General features: G+C 55.8%; 1 protein-coding gene across 2 annotated transcripts in view; it reads right to left on the bottom strand.

The window, feature by feature from the left end:
• ACVR1 (activin A receptor type 1) overlaps positions 1–1,950 on the bottom strand; it is a 72,776-nt gene extending 70,826 nt beyond the window's left edge. The window contains exon 1 of one of the 2 annotated variants that reach the window (XM_072874974.1): positions 1,793–1,950. In XM_072874974.1, coding sequence (XP_072731075.1) covers positions 1,793–1,800 — 8 coding nt within the window. In that variant the 5' untranslated portion in view covers positions 1,801–1,950. The remainder of the gene's footprint in view (positions 1–1,792) is intronic. The other variant, XM_072874975.1, reaches the window with a different exon arrangement.
• Between the last annotated feature and the right edge of the window lie 15,181 nt (positions 1,951–17,131).

Here is a 17,131-nt window from a genome sequence, read left to right as displayed (position 1 = left end):
CACCTCCTCCAAAAAAAGTTACGGTCATCAAAGGAACCAGACGTGCACTTGAGAGCTTTCCACATCCAGGATTTCAGCTTTCGCCGATTCCAACTTCAAGGCAACCCAGTACTCTTCAAACAGTACTAGACCTTCAAGGGCAGAACTTGCAGAGTATTTACAAAGTGTCTGCTGCATTCCAGGTCTGAAGATGAAGTATAAGGATCATAGTAAAGATCACATTACAGGAAACAAAAGAAAATTGAAGATTTAAAAATAAACCTGTCATTGCCCACAGCAAACTGCTACAACCATAGGGGTTTTCTTAAATGAAAGGCTGAGATCCATGACAGATGAGCTTCAATGCATACCATAAAAACACGTGAGATTTCAGAGAAGAACCTCTTCTCTTCTGAAAGCTCAATGCATCATTTCTAAAAAGTGCTTTTATACAGAAGTGCCAGTTCTGCAGCTCAGTCCAGAATCTGAAAGTTTCCACCTCATGATGCCACCAGTAACACTGTTTTGAGAAATTAGTCCTTCCAGCACACCTACGTAAACCCCTACTCTTTCAAAACCTGCTGAAGATGAATTTCTCTCTCAATTTTGGGAAAACAAAGTGCTTTAGTCACAGTTTACTGTAAAAGTACTGCTGGAAACAAGTTATTTTAACACATTTTTATAGACTAACAGAGTTGGAAAGACTGCCCAGGCAGCTTCCCCTACTACATTCATACCCCAGATTTCACAGACCAGCATGTGGTTTTAAAAGCCTCAAGGTTAACACGCAGATCTCAGCGGGCTGAAATGACTGCCTGCTTCTAGCGACCCATCCTCCATCACCAGCAAGAGTCTGGACAGGAGTTCAGGCCACAGGCCTGCCATCCCCTTTGTTTCCTCCTGAATTCAAAGCTGCATGACTGTCAGGAAGCAGGCCGATTTAGACCCCTACTGACTCACAGTGCAAAACGCCATCATGTTTGGCAGTGGAAGAAGAGCCTTTAACAAATTAATATGACCAAGGGACTTTAGCCTGTAACTTTCTTTTTCCTATCAAACCACGGACCTTCAGCATATTGACATAAGTAATGCCAGCACAGTCACACTTAAAGAGCTCATTCTAATGTAGCACAACTCTGCACCTCCAATTTGGGTAAGTTTATGTAGTTTAAAAAAAAAAAAAAAAGCAAGAGACCCAGATCACTGCCCCTCTCCGCAGGCATGGCAGCCTCGTGTACCGGGGCACAGGGCAATACTGTTAGCCACCATACGCGTGTTTTGCAACGGTCAGGGGAACCAAAATCCTTTGTGTCTCTTCCTGCGGTTAAGACACAACTCCGTGTGCGTGATGAAGTGGAAGCCCGGGTGCAGAGGCATGCGGCACCCCCAGCTCCGCTCTTCGCGGGAGAGCTCGCTTACGAGCTGCATCTTCCCCGCGTCGGGGGGCGAATCCGCCCACCAGCCCGCAGGAATTTCCCCTCCAGGATTTTACGACGCTCCCTCCCCCGCGCCCCCCCGGGCAGGGCCGGCGGCGCAGGCAGCCGCGGGGCCGGCGGAGCACGGGCAGGGCCTGCCGCGGCAGCGGGGGCGGGCAGAGCCCCTCACGCCCGCCCGGAGCGCCCGTCCCGGCTGCCGCGGCGCGGGGACCCGGCTGGGGCTGGGGTCCGGCCCCGCTCCCACGCCCCCCCGCCGCGGCTCCCCACCGGGCCGCCGCGGCCCAAGGCGGCTCCTCCCGCAGCCCCGCGCCGCCCGGCCCGGCCCGGGCCGACTCGGCCCGCCGCGGCCCCCGCCCCGGCCGGGCGGCTGCACTCACCTCCTCATCGCGGCAGCGGCGGTCGCGCTAGGGCCGCGGCGGGCTGGCCATGGGCGGCGGGGGCGGCGCGGCCGCCGCGCTCTGGGCCCGGCGCTCGCCCTGCCCGCGGCCCGCCGGCACGCCCGCGGCGGCGCCGAGCGCGGCGGAGCGCTGACAAAGGGGACGGCGCGGCGGGGGCGGCGGCGGCAGCGCCCCGCCCCGCCAATGGCCGCCGGCAGCCGTCACTCCCGGCCCGCCGCGTCACTTCCGCCCGCCGCGCCGCGCCGCGCCCCCTGGCGGCGTCCCGCGGGGCCCGCCCGGCCCGGGCATGAGCGTGTGTGGGCGGGGCGGGGAGGGGCGGGGCCGCGGCGGCGGCTCCGCCCGGTGCGGTGCCGGTGAGTCCCCGGGCGAGGGGAGCCGCCGCGAACCGCGCCGCAGACACCGGCCCTGCGGAGCAACGTGGCCCGCGCCCGCCGCGAGCGGCAGAAACGGCGCTGTCCCTGCCGAAGTGCAGGGCGGTCTCCGCGCTGGGAGCCCGGCACGGGGAGCGCCCCGCGGTGCTCGCTTGGAGCAAGGATCCAGTGGCGTCCTCCCTAGCGGGATCACCCCGAGCCGGGCCTGAGGGACGGGGCTTCCACAGCCGGTACCAGGCCTCAGAGAAGGCCGGCCCCGGCCGTCCGAGGCCCCGGCCGTCCGAGGCCCCGGCGGCCCTCGCTGTCCGGAGCGCGGGGGACCCGCTGACCGGCAAAGAAGGGCCGCGGGCGCGGGGCAGCCAGGCCCCCCTGCGCCGGGGCCCGAGCCGCCTGTGTCCGGGCCGGGAGGCTCCCGCCCGCACCCCGTGAAGCGGCGGCGGCCGGGACGAGCGGGGCGGGTGAAATGGCGCGGCGTGCGCTCACCCACCGTCCTCGGAGACCCCCGAAGAACACGAAGCCTGAAGGAAGAAAAGCACGCAACGACAAGAATTGGACTATGGGCAATGCTTGCACCGCTGTAGGGTACGTTAAGGCTACCGTGGTATAAACACCCTTATTTTGATTGTTTTGGCTGGAACCGTGGTCACTGTGCCCAGTTGCACTAAGTAAACGTCACTGGAAGTTCCTGAAAAGGCACAGGTTTCTTTCTAAGGGGGATAACGAAGCAGATTTCCAGGATAGTTGCATCTAATTACTATCAATGGAGCTCTGAAATTATCAGGTGATGAATTAAGGACATGAAAACCTACATTTTAAACAAGCCTGAACAATTCTGAGCAGACCGACTACATCAGAAATTCCCAACAATGTTGACCTTCTGATGCTCCGCATACCGTCCTGACTTCAGTCCCGTGATACAGGGCTTCCCTGAGGTGCTCCGTGTTTCCTCAGGACAGTGACACAATGGCAGAGCACCCAGTAGGCAGTGAGGAAGGCAAGTCCCACGACACCAGCAGCTCAGGCTGCGTGAAACCATTCTGTCAGGTCTCGTTTGTCAAACCCTGTCTGAAACATTAACTTTGTTCCCAAAGACTTCGGACTTTATCAGCTATTACATGTCCCTGCGCAATCAGCATGGGGCTGCTGCCATCGTTGCCCTGTGGTACGCTCTCACCCGCCCGGGAGCGTCATTCTGCGCTTATGGCTGAGCTAGACCGTGTTTGTTTTCCCAAGCAACACCGCCGTGCACAGCTCTGCTGCTGATGGACGTGGAGCCCAGCCAGCTTTAGCAACCCTCAGCACATACTGGCGGGCGAACCGCAGAGGTTTCCTTCCTGATCCAGGGGAGGCAGACACCAAAGGTCTGTGCAAGGACAACGGCAAACCGTGTTCTTGTGACAGTAACGAGACCCCGAGGCTGGCTGAACCACTGCCTGCAGCTGTGGAGGCGGCAGGGAAACATCTCAGGCCACAGGAGAGGCATGCTGCGCCCTGTGTCATTTCTCCTATATGATAGAGGACGTACTTTCTTCTTTTTCTCAACACGTACGGCACTTTCCAAGCAGTGATATGAGCATCTGTGAGACAGGAGGTGAGGGACCAAGAGGAGTGAAAACAGAAGACATGGAGACGTAGCATGAGTCAGGCTGGGACAATATATAAGTAGCAATCGCAGCGGTGCTGTCGGGGTGGGAAGCGAATGCTGGTTCCCTTGGGAAAAGGCAGGTGCACAGAGGGTTTGGGACGTGCTCCCTCAGAAGCTTCTTCGTGGTACAGCCCATTTATGCACCACTCTCCGAATAGGGCCAGGATTTGACTCATGAGTAATAGGAATGTTTTAAACAGAGAAAAGAATACTAAGTCCCTTAAAAATACAGATAGGTCTACATTTGGCTCAGCAGTACAAGGCCAGTGATTTTCCACAGTGTACTGCCAAATAGCTGAATGTGACATTCGAGTATCATCTCATGTGTAGGTGTTCCTCAGGAGGAAATACAGCTCTAACAAGGACCATTTTCCAAAGAGGAGACTAAAGGTTGGGTATCTGAATACGACTTTACAGAATCTAAGTAAACAGCTAAATTTCGAGAAATGCCAAGCTTCCCTTGAGGCTCCACAGGTGGTGCTGACAGCCAACACTTCTGAAAATCTAGCTGCTTATTTGCAGCCTAAAGCACTTTTGAAAATAGTAGCCCACATGGTTAATAGAGCTCATAACAAAGGGTGACGTTGTTGGATTAAAAGCCATCTCTAACTAATGACAGGTTGCAGGATTTCCAGGGGACATGAGAAACTGCATGGGTTAGAAACACTTTGCCTGAAAAAGTTTCTGCTTTACTTTTGCTAGAACAACATGAGTTTTGGGAACTCTCATTTTCTAAGTACCTCACACATGGCTTGCTAAGGGACAGCTGTTGCTAAGTGCTCGTTCAAAGCCGGAGAAGTAGCCAGTGCTAGAAACTGGAATTAGGACTCAGCAGCTCCTGCCCACAGCCTCATGTAACTCGATCACGTACAGTTTACGTGCAGCTGATTTTTAATTAATAGTGAAGATGAGGGAAGAATTAGGTTAGTGAAATAATCTCAGTATAGTCTGTAAACATGACTATTTTTCTGTGCTTTTGAATACCACTTCTTATTCATCATCACAAGCATCCTTACAAATAAAGCGCTTTCCAAAAGGTGCAGGTTTTTTTTCAATTATCTTTTCTATCAGTATCGTAAGTGTTGATAGCAAATTCCAGCTGTAAGCAGAATTTTATCTGTAATAACGTTATCTGGGGAGAAAACCAGGGCTGAAGTCTAAGATGAATATTGTGACAAAGTGTTTTGCTTAACGGCTGGCGGTGGTGTTGCAGAATCGGGACTGCTGGTTCTGCCACTGACTGGTGATGTGGGGAAGATCATAGGACCGACTCTCTGTGCCTCAGTCGCCGTGATGGCACGGTGAGGGCAGTAGAACGCCTAGCTCTTCAAGTATTTTACAGTCCCCCAGGGAAAGCTGTTATGGATTTAATGAGCGTATTCATACATAGCTGACTTTGCACAGCTCTACAAGGAGCAGAGCATGATTAAATTTGGGGTCTTCCAGTTCACAGCAGAGTACCTCTTGTAGCTACTCTTTCCATGCCAGTGTACAGTTTGTAACTTTTTCCCGGATAATGTTTGTGTTAATCAAGTTGTAATAATTGCATGTCCATGTGAAAGGAGTACTGTGCGCATAAATTGCCATGCACAGACATTCGAATAAACCCATTAATGGTAATGCAAATAACGTGCTCTTTAGAAGTATGTGGGCCCCAGAAAACAATTGCAAGCAGAGCACACCTTTTGCTGTGGAGCAGGTTCCCCCTGTCATCTTTCCACGTAGAAAACTTTCCCAACAAGACAGCAAGTATAGTAAAATCAGGCTTCCCTGTTTTGAAATTACTACCATGGTAACTTGAAACCCCTTTGTACTTCATAAATTCTGCCTCTCTCTGGAGCAGCTGAAATTTCAAGTAAGACCGCTTTGCAATGCTTTGTGAGTGTAGAAACAGCTCACACCGTTTAAAGATGACATAGAGGAAACTTTTGGAAGACTAAGGAGTTGTTGGACCCCAGACGTCATTTAGTAAAACGAGCTCCCTTTAGACTCCTCTGCCTTTTCAACTGAATGGGAGATTTGCCATCCTCATGAGCGCGGCCCCGACTTGGCACACGCAGCGATTAGCCAGATTACTCGGCACTCTCGAAGGGTACCTACTTCAAGAAAGTTTGTGGGAATTCTCCTGTGCCGACACAGCTCCACGCAACCCCGCGGGCGAGGCGCGGGAGGCTTCGTCGCGCGGCGGGCAGCGTGGCAGCGATGCTGCAGAGCGGGGAGCACCGTTGCCCTCCCGCTGCAGGAGAGGAGCAGGCAGGGCTGGAGGGACCTGCCCAGGTCTGGGCTGCCCGGACGGGCACTGCCGCCAGCAGAAGCACGGTGGGATGGCTCAGGGTCAGTACGGAGCCGAACAATGAGGCCTCTTCAGCAAACAACCCCCACAAACCAACGCTATTATTCCTTCTAAAATACACAGTAAAAGACACTTTTGTTAAAGTACATGAAATGAGGCCGTACATGAAAAAGCCTACCTAATAATTACTTGGAGTATTGCTAAGGTTTTAAACTCTTTCAGCATTATTAAAATCAGTACATAAAGACTTTGCTTATGTGTTGGAGGTGAGCTGTGGTACAGAAATAATAATCCAGATGACCTTCCAAGCTGCTGCTTGTCATGAATTATTTTCTTTTGCCTTGGGGAAATTTCTAAATATACATATATACACACACACATGCAAATAAGCAAATCTTTCAGTTGTAATGTAGCAACAGTTACATCGCTGCCCCTTCCCAAGTGTACAGCACAGCATCATTCTGAGTACAGCTGCTGAGAAAACCCCGGGAAGTACTTGGGTTTGAAATTAAAGAGCTTGTTTTAATATTTAGCTGTGATAAATTTGACTGAGAGTACATGTATTTCATCAGGCGTCTGTGAGTCAGGAGTGTGAGTCACAAAAGGTGCCGCGCTCAGGCTGCTGAAGACAGACGGCAAGACCTGTCCTAACAGTTCCAGTGCGTGCGTGCAAAACTCCCATTAATTCCTCTGAAGAGATTTAATTAGTCTGAGGACAGGATGGAGGGCATGCATGCTGTCCCAGCTGCTCTGGAAAGGGCCTGACCCCGAGCACCTTCTTTGTTTGTCCTTGTTCAAGTCCTTACATCGCACGCACACCTTTACATTGTAAATCCCATGGACTTCAGTGGCATCGGGGAGCCAGGTGCAATTCAGTATGAGCACAGAGAGGAGAACCCAACTCCAAGTAATTAACAATAACATATAATTGCTACTAATTCAGTTTTACAGGAATTACACAGTATTATTAAATTAAGCAAACCATGTTCTTGCATCTGAGCATTAGCTCCATAACTCATTTTCATTCCATTTTTTAAAATAGCACTTGTAATTAGTCCTCTTGGCTTTCCAATCCTATCACATGCAACATTTTGTTTTTAACCAAACACCCACCAAAAAGTGTTCAAGTTCTCTAATTGCAAAGATTCACTCCACATGGCTGTGCAACTTCTTTCTGCTCTGGGTGTTATTTAGGAACAGCCAACTGGAATTTATTGAAATTATGTCGAAAAATAAATGATTAAAATTGCTCCCCAGCTGGGTGGGAGACCTCGCGTGCCAAGTTTCAGCCCATGAGAACTCTCACGACGGAGTCACGGGGCACGTGGCTGAGCACGGGAGGTTGGGGTGGAAAAGCCGGCAAGCTCTTTACCAGTTCAAATCCCAAGACCGTAATACGGGCGAGCTCTCCCCTGCGGCCACCGGCACGTCTCCACGGGCACTGGGCGCTGGCACGCCTCCGCTCGGCGCCCCGCTCGGCACAGTTCGGTGGGGCTTTGCTGAGCAACGCACCGGCCCCTTCTTCCCCAGCGCCCAGGGCACCGCAGCCGGGCTGTCCCCCCTGCCCACTCCTGCCTGGCGTGGGCGTCCCCAGCACGCCCGGTGCCGGCCCTGCGCCCCGACGGCCCTGCTGCCGCAGTTGCCCCCTTCTCTTCCCGCTTGGCTGGGGACGCTGCTTTTTTTGGCCTCTGCTTCTGTCATCTGGCATTTAAATGTAACGAGATCTCTCGTTGCTAACATTTATAGCAGCAAAATATTTAAGTTCCAGGGCTTGTAACACATGTTATTAACGTCCTGCTGCCAAGCCCAGCTGAAGGCTCCCCAAACCCTTCTCTGTGTTCGCTTCAGGTCCGTGCCAGCAAATGGACGTCGCCCTGGCTGTGCGGCAGCGGGTGAGCGGGAGCTGCTGGGGGCGGCCGGTGAGCGCCGATGGCACCAGCACACCCCAAGGCAGTGCTGGAGCCCCGGCCGCGCTCGCAGCGCCAGGAGGGAGAGGACAAGGTCCCCTGCACTCCCCAGGGTAACGCCTGCCCGCGAGGGACCGCCGGGCCCCGCAGCAGCGGCGTGGCAGCAGCCGCTGCCTCTGAGCGTACCCTCGCAGGGCGTCCCCCGCCCGCTGCCGGCGGGCGTCCAGCTCACGGGCACCGAACGTGCCAGCTGGGCGGGCGCTGGCAGCGAGCTCAGAGCGGTGACAGCCATGTCGTCTCTGTCTCTGGCCGGGGCCTGGGCTCACTGCCGGGGCCGCCTCCAGGTGCTGGTTGCACCCGGAAGGTGCCGGCACATGAAGGGCGAGGTGGGGTTTGTTCAATGGGTCCATGCAAGGAGGAAGCATGAGAAGGACAAGCTACGGTCATCAGTCTGGCACGACTTCAATCAAAGGTAGTAATTAAAGAGAGAAAGTGGTTTAATGTGCCTGATTTAGTAATGCCTGTGCCAGGGCGTGTATTTAAATGCTCCCGCGGCTCCCGCTGCAGCCTGGGCAGTCAGTCTGCAAAAACCACCTGGAAAGGCCAGGCGGAGAGCAAGCACGGCGCGGGCTGCGCATGTGGAGCCGGCACGTGGCCTCCTGTCCCTCGCCCCCTCCTCGCCCCTCCGCGGAGCCCGCGGTGCCAGGCTGCCCAGCGGGACGCTCCTGCCTCCCCAGCGCGGATGCGGTGCAGGAGGGGAGCCGGGCAGAAGCACCGAGGCAAGCAGAAAGCGATGCCTCGGTCTCACCGTTGTCTAATAAAGATGTTCCTGGCTTTTGAAGAAGCCTAAAGCGACATCAAACGTTACCAAAGAGTCTCTTCCTCCTGCTCCTGGTTTACGCTTTGTTACGATAACCTCTAAGCTTTGAAAGCTGTCCTTGAGCAGCCTGCACCGGGGTGCTGTGTGTGCGGGTGTTTCTCCCTTGTGCACAGATGCTGCTCGGCACCGCCGCTCTGCAGCGGGCGAGGGACGGTGGGGGCTCCCGGCCATCGCTCACCAGCCCATCCCAGCAGTGGTTTGGGGTCGTCCCAAAGCCACAGGTCCTGGACGCCCTGGGGACCTCAGAGGTTGTGAAGAATAAGAAGAGAGGCTTCTGATCCTTACGGTCACAGCAAGGAGCTTGAGATGTAAACCCCAAAGGCTCAGTCAGACAATACAGCAAAAAAAACCATTTTTAAGCCTCCAGATTTTTGAGCCAATCTCCAGATCCGTCTCCTTGCGGTCTGAAGCTCTGAGGTTGAATCGAGGGAGCCCTCGCCTCTGCAGGGGCGAAACAGGCGGACAGCGGCCGTCTTGGCCGCCAGCGTCCTCTTTTCCCACTCGTCTTTTTCAGGACTTCCCACCTCACCGTGGGCTGAGGAATCCCTCAAAGGTCTCTTCGCCTGCACCGCCCGTAACAGACCCACTCCGTGACAGATTTCTTCAGCCTTCTGCTTGGAGATTGTGGCCAGGCTCTGTGCTGGAAAACCACGCCAAGTATTTTGGAGAAGCTCTTGACACGTGCTCTTCCGTTCGAAGAGTAGACACAGGAAAGAGAAGTGGACTGCAGTCACCAAATGTATACCTAGGAGTGAGAGGAGGGATTGGATGTGAGGTCTTGGCCCACCCTTTTACAACATCTGCCAGGCAGAGACCGCGATTCAAATGCCTCCAAAGCACAGGGCACAGGATCAGAGCAGCAAAGGATAGGACCTTAGCAGCTCCTCTGAAGGAAAGGTAAAAGGTGTGTCAGCCTCAGTGTGAAGATAGTTCTCGTAAATCAATTTGCGTAAAGCCAGGCACCATTTTTATTTTCCTCTCCAACAGCTGATTAAGTAGCTGGTGAAGGGAAGAGGCGTAATTCATCGTCTGACTCAGGGCAAGGAACCGGCGTCTGCCCGCGGTGATACTTCTGAACAGCTGGGAAGGGGAAGAGGGAGAGTGTCCGTTACTATTGGGTGTGGCAGAAATAACCCGGCAATATATCAGAGGGCAGACAGCCTAACGCAGTTAAGGGCAGCATGTGCTGTGAGATACCATTATATTTTAAATAAAGCACTTTGGAAGGTCCCAGATTTCTTCAGATCTTCTGTGACTGGCATGGATGAGGCTACAGCCTGACTTATCTCCTTCTCTCTTGGACAAGCTCAAAGCAATCTAGCTGGACGCTGATCTGCAGGGTCCTTTCTGCGGAGCGCAGTTGTCGTGTCCATGAAAAACATGGCTGAAATATCCTGTGGTCCACAGCAAAGTGCTGCTGCCATAGCTCAGCTCCAAACAGTGCTTGGGTGAGCCGGGTGGAGGGGACGGGGAGCAGGTACAAACAGTTGTAGCTCGTCTCCTCCCCAGAGCAGCTGCTTTCAGCAGACAGGAGTGCCAGCCTGAAATAAGAAATAAAGCCAGGCTGTCGCTGTAAAAAGGATGCTTCGCTCTACTGGCCTTCAGGTGATTTATTTGGTTTAGGCTTCTTTTTGCAAAGCTATAAGGAAACTTTGTAGATTTGGTGATAATCTGAGACTCATCTAAGTGACAGAATCACAACTGCTGGCCAAATAAAGGAAGTGCTTTCAGAATTTAGCAAAGTGAGAGGTATATGAAAACAAAGAACAGCTACACAGAAAATATACTACATGCACGCCTGACTCTCTTGCCACATTATAACCCTGCTAGTTGGGTATTTGGGAATCAGAGGAGTTAACAGCTCATATATAGATTGTCCTGAAGTTGTGAGTGCCGAAATCAGGCTCCTCTACGGATCGACTGGGAGGCTGTCCACCCTGGCATACTTAATTACATTGCCTTTGTCTCGTTACCTGAGATGAGACATGAGCCAGCAGAGTTGCACCAGGCGTAGGGCTGAGCAGGCGGGAGGGCAGCAGCGGGCGCGCCTTAAACCCGGGGGCACAGCCCGCGTGCATCGCCTTTGCTAGGGTGAACGCATGGGCGGGACGAGCCTCTTTCACCAGTCTTCCTTCGTTTTGCCTTCTTTGACCTGTCTCCTCCATGAAAAAGACACCAGAGCCACCGCTCTACAAAGATACAAATTTAGCAGCGCTGGCATTTAAAAACATGAGTTACTGCCCAAAGCAATGAAACTGGCCTAAACGCAAGAAGGCTGCACGTTTACAGACAGGCTGCAGGGCAGGGCTCCTCTGTAGCACTTGGGATGTTCGCTGGGTTTCCTCCGTGGACCCCAGAAGATGTCCATGCGCAGGCCCTGTGCGCCCAGCAGCACCGCACCGCGCCGGTTTGTTCCCGCCTGGTGTCACCGGCGGCCTTTTCAGGCCCAGTACGCAGATACAAGAACTGGAAACGTGGTAGGAAGCAAGTGTAAGCTGTGATTTTGCTTGGCTGCCAGGAAAGCACCCCCCTACACTCAGATGATCGGTCCTGGAGTGTCCTGGAGTGACTGCGGGTGGCCCTCAAAATGCCGTCAATGCCAAAAGCGACGTGCCGCCCCGAGCCAGGCACCGCCGGTGCACCGCCTGCCCCCGCGCCACTCGCCTCTCCAGCCCCTGCCTGTCCCGGCCCCCAGCCCAGACCCCCCAGCCCCCTGCCTGCCATGGCCCCTGGCCCCCGGCCCGGCCCCCCCGGCCCCCGCACCCCGTCCAGTTCAGGACCGGGGCTCGGCACTGGAAATCTCCCACCAGCCCTGGTTTTATCTCCGTTCGAGGAGCCTTCCCCCGGGCTGCCTGCACAACCCAGGTGGCCTCAGCTGTCCGTGAACGACCCTCCTTCATATGTACAGAAACCGAGCTTCAGTCCACCCGATTTTGTCTTTTGGGTCCAGCTCTGCTGTCCGGCTCTCCTTCCATTTCACAGCATTGGGCTAACAAACCGGGTTTTGACTCTGCGGTGAAACACTCGAACGCCGGTTGCTGCGTGCACCCTTCTCTGGTATTTGGGCAATGGTATTTCTGAATTTAGCTGTCGCAGGAAAATGGGGCTGACAAGGCCAGCGGAGGGAAAGGGAGGCTGGCGTTGCTCTGGCAGCCTGCAAAACCGGCCCCTGGCCAGAGCCGAAGTCTCTGGCTGGGGCGGGCTGGGACTAGTAACGCAGGGCGGGGAAGAGAATGAAAGGGAAGTGCTCTCCTGGGTGGGGGCTGCTTGGTTAGCTTTAACTTTATAGCCACTTACTTAAAAATCTATTCTAATAAAGGCAGAAGAAAATGAGAACATTTTCTCAAAAAAAAAAAAAGTTACTGAAATTAGTTCTGAAGCATTTATGTTTAAGAGCCTTTTGCTGTGCTGTGCTTTTTGTAGTAAAGGCAAAACTGAATAACGCTCCCTCGTAGTGCCAAAACCCCGAGCTGATACATATTTTGTGGGCAAATACAACTGCCACCCCCGGTTCACAGACACCCTCCGAGTCCAGCCTGCAGCCACGCTTGAGCTGCCCATGCGGGCCCTCTGTGCTTACTTGGGGCCTAGCCCAAATCCCCGCGGTTTGCAGACAAAGCGATTGCTCTGCACTGGGGATGCCGCTAAGGCTGGGAGGGCTGATCAGGTCGACGGCGGGGGTCAGGACGAGGGACGAGGTCTCCCCGTGCGGTGCAGGGACATGCTGAGCTGCAGCGGAAAGCCAGCACAGCGCCTGGAAATGCTGCTCGGGGTCTGATCCTGCGCAGCAGCGTCCCCGCACCAGCGACCCCGCGTCTCCCTGGCAGTGCAGGCACAGGTCCCTCGTGCACTCGGCCTCTCTTCTGCTGGAGCCGCAGCACCGCTCCGTGTGTTTCACTGCCCCAGGGATCCCCTGCTCAACACTGTGCTCCCGTGGATGAGAGCCACAGAGGGATCTTCTGTGGGTCAAAAAAGCATTAACTTCATGGCAAGGCAGCACAGCTCTGAATCTGTCGTGAGCAGCTGAACCGCTTGTGTCCTGCCCTCGGGGAGCACAAGCCCTGCCGAGCAGTGGCAGCCCCTTGGGGGCATCTCATGCCCCACAGCCCGGACGGCACATCCCTGACGTGGCACCGGGGTCAGCGTGCCCCAGCTGCCCGCTTTGACCCGAGGTCTGAGCAGCCAGGAGGGTCCTGCACACTGCTGTCCTTGCCAGCTTCAATCACACCATCTCTTCTTTCCAGGCACCCCGCTCGAACTCCTGATGAATTGGAGAAAGAAGCAGTTTCTTTTAGCACAGATAGTTTCCCAGCCCATCACCAGTGACGGGCCAGCACCCACCGCCCTCTGTGCGTTTCAGTTGAGCTCAGGCTGCCAGGAGCGGTGCTCCCTCCTCAAGCAGCCTGCCCGAGTTACTGGCAGTGCCAGCATCTCCTTCTGCCAGCGCTGCAACGGTGGGTCTCGCTCGGGGTGTCGGGGCCAGCAGTGCTGCCTGTGCGGCCGGGGTGACCTACACCTTCAGGCTGAGGACATTGATTTTTGAATTAATTTTTCATAAAGGCTTGGGATACACAGCTCAGAGTCAACTGCTAGGGCTGTCTTAAAGGCTGCTATTTTTATCACCTTGATAAAATAATTACTGCTAGAGCTGGAGGTGAGCGCAGGAATGTAAATATTTATTAGTGGGTCTCTGTGCAGATATGGAGATGCACTTGCCAGCTCGGGTGAGGACTGACATTTCATCAGCACTCCTGCCCGGCCTGCCAGGTCTGCTGGCTAGCACATAAATAATTACACCAGGAGCTGGTTTTGGTTTTACAGAAGGAGTTTGTACAGCGTCTGCAGCACAAACAAGGTAAGGCTTTCAGAGCAGCAGCGCCTGCTACACTGCAAAGGCACCGTAGCGCAGAGAGGCCCTCAGGTCGTTCAAGCAAGCCTCACAGCAACGGTGAGGCAAGTAATTAATAACCGAAGCAGATGAACGGCAGGGAGAGAAGACTGAGCATGGTGCTCTAGGCTCAGCTCTGCCAAAGCCCCGAGTCGCCCAGCCGGCTGCGCAGGCTGGGGAGAGGGACCCATCCTCTCTCCCGGCAGCGCTGTGAAAGGCAGAAGCACCGACACTGTCCACTTTTATCCCCTATGATTTGTCCCATTTGGGTCAGTTTGCTTCATGTTCAGCTGCACGGTGCCTGGGAGGACGGGCTGCTCCTGCTCAAGAAAGAACTGAACGGCTCGGTTTTCCCCACTTTTACATCACGGTTCCTCAGGTGGTTCTTAACAGATTAGCTACAGCGCATTTGTTCTGCCAATACCCTTCGGCATGTTCATTGATTTGCTTCTGCTGTTTATTTTCCTGCCGTCACTCAAAGGCTGCCAAGCAAGCAGCAGCAAGCAGCGCGCCTGCTGCACGGCCTGGCTGAGCCTTCGCTGGCTGCAGAGCAACGCGGTACCCCCCAGCACCTCTGATGGACGGCGCTAAGTGGAGTCCCCGGGCGCGTGAAAACACGCACGTCCCCCACGCGTGCCGCAGCCAGCCAGCTGGCCTGGCGGAAGCACACGATACCAACAGCAGGCTCCGCTGCCGCAGGCCCGCGCGTGGCGTGGGGATTACCTGCCACAGGGCAGATCTGGGCTCATCACCACAGATCCGAGCAAGCCAGTCTTCATAAAAAATGATTCTGCTCCGACACCTGCAGCTATTCAGCACAGAAAGCCACCACGGGGCTGATTTCACTTAAGGCAGAAATGTCTGATGAAAACGTGACAGCTTCAGTTAACCCTGCAGATGCCCCCACCTCACGTCTCTCGTCATCCGGCTTTTCAGCTTGCTTTAAGGGAGTACGCGGCGCTGCGAGCTCTGAGCAGAAGTGAGCCGGGCCGCGGGCGACAGCCAGCGGAGGCGGCGGCAGGACGGGAGCCCACGGCCGCCCAAGAGCGCAGCCTGCGCCCCGGCACGGACCGCCGAGCGCTGCAGGGGGATCGGGGGCCGCCGCGGGCGGCGGGGGCTGCCCGGGCGCAGCCGTCTGCTCCTCGGGGAGCGCGCTCGGCCCCGCGCCCCTGCCGCGGGCGCTCCGCCTCCCCCCGGGGACGGCGCCTCCTCCACCCGCTGCGGCCGCCTGGTCCCCGTCCCGAAGGCGCCCGTCCCGAAGGCGCCCGTCCCGAAGGCGCCCGTCCCGACGGCCCCACGGCGACCGTCCTCGCTGCAGGCTCGGGCCGGGGCAGAGGTTCGAGCAGCGGCGGTACCTGAGGGCCCGCGCGGGGGGGCGGGGGGGGCGGGCAGGCCCAGACCCGCGCCTCTGCCCGCGGCCAGGCGGGCCGCTCCTCCCCGCCGCTGTCCGGGCCTCCAGGGCCGCGCGTGTCCGCGGCGGGGGGGCAGCCCCGGCCCGGGCCGCTGCCCGCGGGGTCCCGCCGGTCGCGGGCCGCGGCCTGGCCCGGGCCCCGGGCGGCGCGGCCTCCCCAGCGGTGCCGGGGCGCAGGCGGGCTCCCCGCGCCGGGCCGGGGCGGCTCCGCGCCCCCGCCCGCTGCCTGCGGGCGCAGCCGGTCTGGAGCAGGGCAGGAGGGGCCGGGAGGTGCGTTCGGCCGGGGCGGGGGGCACCAACACAGGAGAAACGAGGCAAAATGCTTAAAAATGCCAACCGCGTCTTTCATCGTCGTCCCTGTGACGGTGGTTCTGTGCCTCTGTGCATTTTTAAATAGCGGGCACGGGCTAATAAAGAGCTGGCTGCGCTTCGGTGATAAGCGGGGAGTTTCTCAAAGACGTGACCAAAAGAAAAAAAGAGGAAAGAAAAGAAATTCCCTCTCCGTGCCTACTGCGCGAAGAAGCGTTTCCACACAAGGTGGCACCTGTCTCCTTCCCTTCCGGCCTCGCCAGGGAGAAGCTAAACGGCGCCTGAAAATAGTCTCTGAAAATTAACTCCTAGCAAATAGGATGGATGATTCTTCACTAATTCGCTCATTAGCAATCTTTTGTTTTCCTCGGCACTAACAATCGGGAACAGAAGTAAATTTTGCCGGGATCAGCACTGGTATTTAGCAGTGAGGGGCAGGCGGCCGGATGAGGCCAACAAAAGCCAAGGCAGCTCCCCAGTCCCCGGCTTTGGGACAGGCAGATGTTCACTCCGAGCCTCCCAAGGCAGGACGGTCCCAGAGCCAAAGGGGAGCCCTGCCCAGCCACCCCCAGCTGCCCGAGCCGGTCTGGGGACACCCTCCGGCCCCCGCGCGCTCATGTCCTGCTGCCGATGGGCAAAGAGGTTTGTGTACTCACAGCAGACCTGCACTTCAGCTGATGGAGCTTAATGTTTTGTGCCTATAACTTTAAATCACAATTAAGGTATTTTAGAATACTTTTTCACACACAGTGCAGACCAGTTATAGCTCTGCTGACATATGACGTGCTTTTGCATTCAACTGCGGGATGCTGAAGAGGCCTGCCTTCCATTGCAGGCTTTTTCTTTTGATCTTCGTGTTTCCACACAAAGAAAAGAAAATGCAAAATATTATTACATATTAGAAATACAGTGTAGCTAGAAATAGCCTCTTGCTTCAAGTAGAGGGACGGTAACACCACTGTGGCCCGGCTGAGATGCCCGGGCTGTGCTGGGCGAGGTGTTCACTGCCTACACCAGCGGGATGGCCCGAGTCCGACAGCCCATTGTGCCCATGCTTGTCCCCGGGTCCGTCCCAGAGCTGCCCTGGAACTGGTCCGATGGCTGGTAAACTCAGGGAGTTAATTTTTGGCAGGGTCTGTCTAGGTTGGCAGACTTGAGAGAAGAGCAGAGTTATGAAGGAATTACAAAGATAGCGCCTGTCATGTTTTCTGTAAGAAACTAAGGGTGCTGGATTATGTGGCTTTGGCAAGGCGGCTCCGTTTATAGACAGGTGGTTCCCATTCTTCAGACTCCTCTCGAAATTCAACGAATACATCGCTGAGGGCTGGGAGTGCATCCCTGGAGCTAACCTCAGCACCAGCCTGGACCTGTCCACCGGCAGAGCTGCCCTGGGCAGCATGGGGGAAAGCACACAGCGCTCTGGGCCAGGGCGCAGCGCAGGCAGGGCACAGCCCTGAGCACCCAAAACCCGGGCACCCAAAACACCGGGCATGCACAGCCCTGGGCACGCACAGCCCCTCTGACTGTGCAAACGTGCTGCACAGAGCCTTGGGTGTGCTGCAATGCAGAGCTGCTCTTGGACTCATTGCTCCCGTTGCGGGGTACAAAATGCCA

The sequence above is a fragment of the Ciconia boyciana genome, chromosome 10 (genome assembly GCF_034638445.1).
Source record: "Ciconia boyciana chromosome 10, ASM3463844v1, whole genome shotgun sequence".
In the NCBI taxonomy this organism is placed as follows: domain Eukaryota; kingdom Metazoa; phylum Chordata; class Aves; order Ciconiiformes; family Ciconiidae; genus Ciconia; species Ciconia boyciana.
The sequence above is the reverse complement of the archived record's forward strand: the minus strand, read 5'-3'. Positions and strand labels throughout refer to the sequence as shown.